General features: G+C 53.5%; 1 protein-coding gene across 1 annotated transcript in view; it reads right to left on the bottom strand.

The window, feature by feature from the left end:
- Positions 1-9,704, bottom strand: part of PMP22 (peripheral myelin protein 22) — a 17,491-nt gene extending 7,787 nt beyond the window's left edge. Inside the window, exons 1-2 of the mRNA XM_009285089.1 lie at positions 9,556-9,704; positions 8,265-8,355 (exon numbers count right to left, since the gene is read on the bottom strand). Coding sequence (XP_009283364.1) covers positions 8,265-8,355; positions 9,556-9,633 — 169 coding nt within the window. The 5' untranslated portion in view covers positions 9,634-9,704. The remainder of the gene's footprint in view (positions 1-8,264; positions 8,356-9,555) is intronic.
- Positions 9,705-10,041: the final 337 nt, after the last annotated feature.

Raw genomic sequence — 10,041 nt, 5'->3', positions numbered from 1 at the left:
GACAGTAGCAAACCCAACCCCTTCCAGCAAAGCCCCAGCCCTGCTTGCAGGGAGGATTTATACCCGGACAAGGGGTGCAGCTGAGCAGGATTGACGGCACAGCAAGAAACATGCCCTTGGCCGGGAGCAGAGGGCCTTAAAGAAAGGGCATTGGCTCCCCAAGGGTTTAATTCACTGCTCTGTCATAGACACCCTATCCCCTTTTGACCCAGCCAAGGAGAAATAATAAAGTGCAAACTCAAAAGAAACTTATTTGAGCAATCAGGTTATACACTGGCTGTAAGACATCACTAAATTAGTGCTATGCATTAAAAACACCAGGTGCTGCGACCTGCAGCTGACGGAAACACTTTGCACGTATAGCTGTCCCTTTGCAAACTGCATATGCACTGGACACTTAAAAAGCAACCACCTCTCAGGAAGAAAACATCCACTAAGGAGGTAACTGTAGCATATAATATATACAAAACTAGAGGGAGGGGAAATTCATGACTACATCTGCATGGTAAAACCCGCTCCTTCAATGCTGTAAACTAAGTATCAGCAGGGTCAGGAACAGCACACGCATCTACTGGCACAAAGGTACCAGCCCAGGTCTGCCAGGAAAAGATGTGTTTTCTGAGCAGAGTTTTTCCAAAGCAGACTCTCAGGCTTCGAGGTCTGGCCAAGAACCTGAACCCAACTTGCATTCTCACCTATGAAGCAGACAGGTCAGATCACAAGTGCTGGGGCTTGCAGCGGTTTTAAACCTTGATATTCAAACACCCCTTAAGAGGGTTGAAAAAGGGTGAACTGAAGATGCAGAAACACTAGCTCAATTGCATCATTCTTCTGGGGCTGAACTTCAGACCGCTGCCCCTTGGCAACCCGCTGTAGCAACCCAGAAAGGCAAAAAAGCTCAGCTACCTGCAGTGCTATTCCTGAGCAGCACAGACCCCCCCACCACCACCCACAGCCCCACCACTCGAAGCTAACATCTCTTCGATTGAGAACAGCATCACGGTTCGTCAGCCACATCCAGCAGAGCCACTAAGCTCTCCTAGGGAAAAAACAGCTCCATGACATTGCCACTTTCTTCTGCTTCCGTCCCAGACCTCCCACCAGCACGAGGTCAAACCTTCCCCGGCCGCGCTCTGGGCTGCTGGATGGTCAAGCTGGGAAAAGCAGGTTTTTTCACCCAACAGTTGCTCCTTTCCTACCCTCCTATGTCCATTCCCTGGAGAGGACCACAGGGTGCTGGATCGAGGTATTCCTGGAAATCCCACTAGAAAAGGGGGATTTTAAAGAGCTCCCAAGGTATTTGTAAGGGCCAGGGGACAAGCAGGTGTAAAACACCGGTGCTGCGGGGAGGCAGTGAATGAACACGGTGCTGCAGTTCCAGCCCAAGACTTCCTGGTCCTTTTCTGTAGCTCCCTTCAGAAGGAGATGAAACCCTCAAAGCCCTCTTTTCTCCTCTTGTCCTTTCTTCCTCTCGGCTGTCCTCCCTTTTGCCTTCTCCTTGAAGCTCCATCCAAGAAGTCCCTGAGACCAGAAGGTCCATAGCTCTCCAGAGCTGCCACATTCAAATGTGAGCGATTTTTGGAGCGTGGCCTGTTCTCTGCATCTCTGTGGTTCAGCCATGAGGCCACAGCAGCTGTCCCATTGACCGTTGAAGCTCACATCCCTCAGAGGCAACAAAAAATTTCTTTACTGAAAGAGTGGTTAAACCTTGGAACAGGCTGCCCAGGGAAGCGGTTGAGTCCCCATCCCTGGAGGTATTTAAAAGACGAGTAGATGAGGCACTTAGGGACATGGTTTAGTGGGCATGGTGGTGTTGGGTCGACGGTTGGACTCGATGATCTTAGAGGTCTTTTCCAACCTCAATGATTCTATGATTCTCTGATGCTACCAAGGCAGCAGAAAGCTGCTGGCACCATGAAAAACACCTTCCAACAGCTCCACGATGCCTGAGCCGGCTCCTTTCCAAGACCCTCAGTGTGGTGGCTCTGACCTCCTTTTGGCTTGTGTGTGAGAGCGAGCTGAGGTGGTAGATACATCATTTCAGGTCCTCCGAAGGGCTTAGGTACCAACTCCCACCGATTTCAAGTCCAGGCACCAGAAGCAGGGATGGTGAGCGGTGGTGCCCTGACTCGCAGGCATGCTGCTGGGGTACACTCAGCCTGTGGCCACAGGGACACCCAAGAGTCTCATCAAGGCCAAAAAAATGTTGGGTTAAGGGGTCTCCAGCACCGTCTACAGTGTACTCGAGTACTAGACTAGTACTAGAGTCTACAGTGGACTCCCCCAAAATGTTGGGTTAAGGGGTCTCCAGCACCGCACTCTACAGTGGACTCCCCCGCCCATTCTTCTGGTTTTGCAGTCATCGTTTGCCCACATGTTGCCTTCTTCCTCCCTTTTGCTCCTCTTCCATGGGCCAAAGCCCTCCACCCAGCAGGGAAGGCCAACTGACCCACCCTTACACAGAAACAGGGGAGCCACAGAGCTCTGGAGCAGCTGAGAAAAAAACCAGCCCTAGTTCCCTACCTCTCCTTATCAGATGCTCTTTGTAAGAAGAACAAGCAACAATAAAAACCTGGTTTGAAGCAGAGGAAATCCCTTTCATATCACAGGCAACATGGTTATGGCAGAAACTGATCTGAAATACAAAATATTCTCCAGGAATACCCCACAGTTTATTTTAGACAACTAAGGGGCAAGCTACAGTCACGCACAAGCTGGCAGAGAGGGGTTCAACCCTGCCCGAGTTAGGCCAATGTTATCTATCATCAATGGCAAAGCGGGTGCCCCGGACCCACAAACTGCTGAGATTAAAAGCTGGCTCTTTGCTACTCTGCTGCAAACTGCCAAGGTCCTGAAGGACCAGAGATGTCCCCAAATCAAGGTATCTGTCCATGTGGTCCATAAGCTGAATGGGGCCAGCTGATGGCTAGAACATCAAGTATAAAGGCTGTGCGTTAACACACATACAGGCTATCCAGTATTTACTGCAGGGCTTCATTACAACAGATTCAGCATCCTTAAATACGGGTAATTTCTTGCTAGTTTGCAGCTGCCCAGCAGAAATAAAGCAGAAGGCTGCAGCAGCGCTGTGCCCGCAGACTCAGCAAGCCAGCACAGCGTAAGGGCAGAAGGTTACTTTAGCATTCAATAAATAGCTGAAACCATTTTTTAAAATCTTTGAATCTTTAAATCTTTGAACTTCTAATTTGCAGGGGTGACTGGACTATCACCTCCATCTCACCCTCCTGCTCTAGGAAGTGTCCCCTCACCAGTGACCTGTTCTCCAAGTCTTGATCCTGTTGGTGCAGTCTCGGCCCTTCCAGTGGGCTGGAGGCGAATTTGCCCCCATCTCTTTTTGTTGAGATATTTTATACTCACTCTCAATAATGGAATTAGACATTGAGAAATAATTTACCTCGATGCAAGGCTTCAGTGAAGCCTTTGCAATGCTATTTTCAGCCACAAAAAGGATTACAGCCAGTTAAATGGCACCTCCATCTCTCCATACCTTTTCTATGCCATGTGAGTCCAGCATTGCTGGAAGAAAGAATCTGAAAGAATAAGGGCAGCAAAGCCAATCTGGAGGGGCTGACAGAGCAAAAGCAATGGGTTCCGATGTTTCTGTTATGCATTTTAAAGTGGAGAAGAAGCAGCAACGCAATTCCTCCTGGGAACAGCTGATGGGTCAGGGCACAGATGCCCCTGCCTCGTGCCAGGGATGAAGATCTTTCCTGCCTCCTCCAGCGCAAAGAAAATGCATTTCAAGCACCAGCAGTGCTGCTTAGGGTCCCGTCTGCCAGAGCAAAGGGGCTCTGGAAGAGGGAAGGTCAGCGTGCGGAAGAGTGGGGCAATACCCCGGTGCATGGCTGTGCCTGCCCCATCGACGGGAGGTGCATCCCTGCCCGCCCAGGCGGTCCAGGGCAGATCTCCGCTCTGGGTGACCCACCTGGGATTTGCTTGTGGCCATCGCATCAGCAAATTAGCAGGTGCATCATACGGCCCACGGCACTTAGTAATCATGCGGATTGGCAGCCTGTGCATTTCCCAAGGTTTGGGGTTTTCTTTTCCCTTTAAAAAAAGCCAAAAAACACCAGCCTGCCTGTGAACAGGCCAGTCATGTGAAAGCCACAGAGCAGCAACAGGAGAAACTGTAAGAAGACAACAGGAAAAAAGTCTCCTGACATTACAGAAGGATGTAGGGATCTCCAAGGAGGTTCCCATTGCTTCCCCACATTCAGCATTCCCACCAAAATCAGAGGAAGAGCAGTAGAAAGTAGCAGAAAAAAAATCTTCTTGCCTGCATAAAAAATTCAGTTGTGGAAAGAAAAGGCCATTTTTGGAGGAAAAAATATCGCTGTCTGGAAATTTGGGGTGGAATCTACTTAAGAGCACTTGAGCAGCTCAGGTCCGGCCATGTGCCCCGTGTCTGTAGTGGGATTGCACAGCTGGGGGCTGGCGCGCAGCCGTGCCGACGCACAATTCTGGGATTCAGAGCTGAATTCTTCAGATAAGTCTTTTCCAGGAATGTCTGACAGCGCAAACGAAGCAAAGATTGCAACATTTTTTCCATAGTTCTCAGCCTCTTGAAAAAAATACCCAGTCATTATCTAAGAAGCAAACGCAGAAATCAAAGCAACAAGCAGGCAGTTGTAAAAGGCGAAGAAGTGGGCATCTGCCCCCAAGCCAGCGTTTTCTCCTCCCTCCCATCAGGACCGCCAGGCCCTCGCATACACAGGGGGTTCAAGCCCTGCCGAGAGGAATGTGGGAGGTGGGAGCTCAGCCTCCGCCGAGGCCAACTCCATCCTGCGCCCAAGGTCTGCTAATGTCTCGGGGAGCCACGGTCCGACAGTCCTCCTGCGGTCAACCCTTGGGTTGTTTTGCTGCTTATTCAGTCCCCACAGGATAATCCATAAGGTTAGGAGCACGGTCCCAAACCTGCCCCAGCGTTAAACGCAAGCAAGTCTTGCTGGCACCTGGTTTTAGCAAGCTCAGCTTCTCACTGGGCGTCCAAATAACGGTCATCCAAACAAAAGGGTCCCTGTGCGGCAGTACAGTGGGCGAGAGGAGGCTTCATCCATCCTCACCGTGCCGAGACCAAGGGGAGCATCACAGCACAACACACCCACCACCCTGGCGCTACGGCAAACCTCCTCGCAAAGCCCCCATCCATGCTGAAAACGCGAGACCCAGCCCTACCGAATTCCACATATTCCACGTACTGAGTACCACCCCTTTTCAAAAAGAGAGGAACAACTGCGCTACAGCGACCACTGCGATGGCCAGAGGAAAAACTGCCTCTACATAAAGACCAAGTTCTGCCAAAATTCCCAAGCGAGGATTTCTTGCTCTTAGCCCAGAGCAGACCTTGGCACTCTGCAATTAACCGTTAAGCACCGTCCTTGGCACGGGCACAGAAAAACAAATTCTTAAGGCTTTCTACAACCCAGTGTAGCATGCACAGCCTGTGTTTTGAAAGAGATTTAAATGAGAACGGTTTGCGGTATTTGGTAGAGGATCTTTCATATTTTTGAAAGTAAGCATATTCCTAGCAAAGAGAGTATGAGGAGCATAACAAGGACCAGGCAGGGGACGAGCAGGAGCCTCAGAGGTGGCCCTGCCACAGCATCCTTGCCCCGTGTCCCCGCTATCACTCCGATAAGTGGCCGACCGCAGCTCCCCTGGTGAGAGAGATTTAAATGAGAACGGTTTGCGGTATTTGGTAGAGGATCTTTCATATGAAAGTAAGCATATTCCTAGCAAAGAGAGTATGAGGAGCATAACAAGGACCAGCAGGGGACGAGCAGGAGCCTCAGAGGTGGCCCTGCCACAGCATCCTTGCCCCGTGTCCCCGCTAACTCCGATAAAACAGGGGGAACGGGGACGGGCAGGGGGGGGGGAGGGTGCAGGGATCCACCGGAAAGGATGCTGCGTGGTATTTTTATTCTGTTTTTACAAACAGATTTTAAAAGCCTTGCGTAAGCCTAGGAAATATCCTTTGATTTGTTCCTACAGCACCGGTGAGCTCTGGATCCTGCATCCAGGGTCCCACCAGGTGAAGACTGGTCCTCAGCAGCACTGCTCCCACACCCCTGCCGCCAGTAGGGAGGGGGCAGAAGCTTTTGCCCAAGCAAAACCCCCTTTTCCTGATGCCAGAGAAAAGCCTTCATATATATAAGAGCTGTCAGAGAGCTCTTTAAGACTTGAGCACGATGCACCTCTACCCAAACAGCAGCCCGTTGGGGCACCTTATCAACCAAACTCAGCTGCTTGACTGCGTTTATGGCAGGGCCATCCTGAGTATAGCCCCTTTAATGATAAAAATTCATCACTGAAAGGACCCAGAGGGAAGCCCCTCTTTGAGCAGCTTCTGGGAACAGAGCAATATAGACTCGCAACACCCAGCAGGACAGTCTGACGTGGAGGAAACCGTCCCAACCGCATTTTGGACAAGCCCCTCTCAACACTGACAACTCCACAACACGCAGCATCCTGCAAACACCCAGAAAAAGCAGTGCAGGTTTGAAAAGCAAAAGATTTGGGGAGGCTTTACAGCCCTCGGCTCTGGGACTCGGGGGTGGGGGGGGCAATCGCTGCCTTTTATTTGAAAGCGCAAGGTCAGCAGTTTTGGAGCACGCATGAATGGCCGTGAAGCAGCCTGCCTACGCTGCAGATAGCTAGCACCAGCCAACTGCTGATGAAGGACATGGCTCCAGAAGGCTCCTCGTCTGGGACAGGGTCCAGCCGCTTCCCGGCCGGCCCGGACACCACCAGGCGTCAGCAGAGACCCGCGGCGGTGGCTTCGCTCCCACCGAAACCGGAGCCTGGGCCCAAGCAGGGAAACATGCCGCTGCTTTCAGCGCAGGGAAGATAAGAGGGAGGGCGAGCATCAGCATCCCCACGTGGGGTACCCACGGGTGTTTTGCTCCCAGCAGGCTGGGGATTAGGGTGACCTGAATCTCCAAAAACCTCTGACAGTATCCCATCACCACAAGACCCTTCGAAAGCATTTAGTGCCCTCCACCGTGACCGTTCCCTCCTCGCCAAGACCACGTGGCATTGGTTTGCTCCTATGCCAGGACCGTGTTTCCGGCGTAGTGTGACTGTGCTCCCAGTGGCATCGGTATGATTCACAACTGGTTTCACTGGGGGTTACACTGGAAGAATCTGTTTCCACGGGAAAGCAAAAACCAGGCTAACCGAAAACAAATGCTGGAGACAGCACCACTGGCATTAACCCTGTCTTCTGGGGAAACTGGGGTGCAGGCTTGCCTGACTCCCTGCGCACAGATTTCATGTTACTGGTACCACTAGGTGCCCTGGAAACTCTGCGTCACAGCACCTTAGCGAGCACTCCTCCCCTGCTGACCTCAGCAAACGGCTCACTGGGTGATGTCACCCAGCACGACATCAGCCTTCACCCAGCTCAGCCCAGAGGTGGCTCTTCAGCCACCCCAGATGTGCAGGTGCCACGGGGGCTGTTTCAGCAGCGGGATGAGGCAGGGCCTGAGGGCTCAGCACATCCCACGCGCGGTGCTCGGTAGCGAACCACAGGGTGAGGAGCATGCCCAAAAACTCAGCCTGTCACAGCAGCAAAAAACAGGGCAGCTTTCTAGATAGGGGACAGGGTCTCCTCCAGAGACAGGCTGTCCTTGCGGCACCACGTGCATCTTTAAAACACCCTCACAACCAGAGCAAGAGGGAGGTGTGCCAAAAATGGCCCCTCCACTCCCAGCAGGGCGATGGGCGCCCAGCGAGCCCTGCTCCAAGGGCTGCCTCGCGTTTATACATCCAAGTGTAATCGAAATGGGCTAATAACAGGAGACCACCAAAAAGCACTCGAGCCGGTCACCTCCGCTGCAGCTGAGTGTGCCGAACACCCTGCCACGGTGCTGCCAGCAGCTGCCCCACAGCTCGAGGGCAGCAGGGCAGAGCAGTGGGCATTGGGTCTGGTACCCATGCTAAGCCCCATCGCGGCTTCAGGGACTGATAAGGCGGGGGGGGGAGCAATCCCCCCGCTGCTGGGCCAGCCCTGTGTCCCCCCACCAGGACACCAGGAATACGGTGGAGCCCTGCCCTTCCATGTGGGGACAGAGCAGAGGAGGCAAGGGGAAGGGGAGGGAGGGAACAACTTCAGGGGGGTGTAGGGAAAAGCGAGAGGGAATCACAAATAACCTGCACAGGCAAATCCCCCTTGATTTCTTAAGTCTGTGGAGGAGAATAAAAGCAACGGGCAGCAACAGCCCTGATTGCCGGGGAGCGCTCACCGTTTGTGGACGACGTCAGGCAGTGGAAGACGCTACCGGAGGTGCAGTTCTGCCAGAGGTCCGCCGTGTGCCCACCGTTCACCAGCCATTGCTGCAAGAGAGACGCAGCCCCGTGAGCAGGGAGGCGGCAGGCAGCCGCGTGCCCCCCCCCCAAGGCTTCGGCACCAAGCAGCCCCAGTGCGTACCGGCACGCGTGTGCCCGGCCGGGTGCTCCCAGACACATGCTTTTCTTTAGAAAGGGGTTTGGAAAGTAAATACTGGTATTTGCTTTCAGCTGCTTTCACCTCAACGGCAGAAAAACAGAAGCTCTTTATTCTCTTTAAACATGGACCAAGTCCCGTGGGGGATGCGCACTTCCCTCCCCTCTGCCATCCTCGCCTGGTGCCTGGCCGAACTATTTGAATGCTTCTACATGATTTCTAACGACTCGGAAGATTTTTTTATAACATCTTCTACTACTATTACCACCCCCCAAAAAAAAAAAAAAATTAAAAAAAAAAGGGAAAGAAGAACCTGGTGAAGCAAGCCTGGAACTCACCAGCTCCACAAAACTGCTGCCTTAAAACTAAGTCAAACCTCTTCCTAAGTAGATGACGTGTTAACTGGGCTCTGGACCGAGAACAGTGCTGGGAACTCTCTGTGCAGCATCCAACCCTCAATCTTCCCACTGCTTGCAAAGCTTAAGCCTTGAAATTCGCCAGCAGGAGCCCATCTGGGTTAGGAGAGAGAGGCTGTGCCCAATTCACAGCCCCAAAGGAGCAGAGCTGGAGAGCAAAACTGCTGGTGCTGAGGAGCCAGTGCTCAAACCAGTCCCATTTCAAGCGGTTTTGCTCAGACTGGCTGTACCGGTCCTGTGGGCTGAAGCCCGTTAGCAGATGGAGCTGCTTTATGAAAGGGGAGCGCAGTTTCAGGCCCACGGAGGGTAGTTTGGATGCTCTGAGGCTGCTCCATGATGTGAGCCAGCATGGGGACGATGAGGAGAAGGGCTTCAACAGCGCTCTTCTCTGTACTAACGGGGATGCCCCGAGCACCCGCTGCGGCACACAACCGAGCGACCCACCAGTTACACCTGACAGCAGAAATACCGAAAGAGCTTTCTGTGCAAAATGCTCCAAAATCTCACTGTTAGTAAGACCAGTAATCGGCAAGCAAAGGTTTCCTGCTAAAAGTCAGGCTGGAAAATAGACCACAAATAAAAATAACACCTTCTGGTCTTGCCACACCATAAACCCCCCGCCGGCCGCTCCCTGCCTCGCCGGTACCCCGGTGCCGGAAGAAAGTCCGTACTTACGCTAACGATGGTGGAGACGAAGAGAAGCACCAGCACGGTGACGTGGAGCACGATGATCCCCAGCAGCAAAAGCAGCATCTCGGCGGTGGTGGAGGGCAGAACTGGAGGGGGAGAGGGATGCTGCTGAGTGTGTGTATACGTGTATATGTGTGTGTGTGTGTGTGTGCGTGTGCGAAGCCCGGCCCCGAGGGCAGCAGGAGGCGCTCCGCCGACGGCAGCCAGCCCGGCTCCGGGGGATGCTTGGGCAGCGCCCGGCTCCCGGGCTTCTTCCCTCGTGGCCTGCCGACGGAGGGGATGTCCGAGCCCCCTGCCTGGACCCACTCCCGGATACCCCCGGGGGGATCCTCCGAGCCCTCCCCCCGAGCCTGCTCCCCCGAGCCCTCTCACCGAGGGGGCTTCCCCGGCCCCCCTCCCCTGGGGACCCCCGGGGGGGGCTTCCCTGAGGGGGTCCCCCAGCCCCCCTCCTCCGAGCGGGGGGCCCCGCAC

The sequence above is a fragment of the Aptenodytes forsteri genome, unplaced genomic scaffold (assembly GCF_000699145.1).
Source record: "Aptenodytes forsteri isolate BGI_AS27 unplaced genomic scaffold, ASM69914v1 Scaffold186, whole genome shotgun sequence".
NCBI classification, from domain to species: Eukaryota; Metazoa; Chordata; class Aves; order Sphenisciformes; family Spheniscidae; genus Aptenodytes; species Aptenodytes forsteri.
Note: the sequence above shows the minus strand (reverse complement) of the source record. Positions and strands in the feature narration are given on the sequence as shown.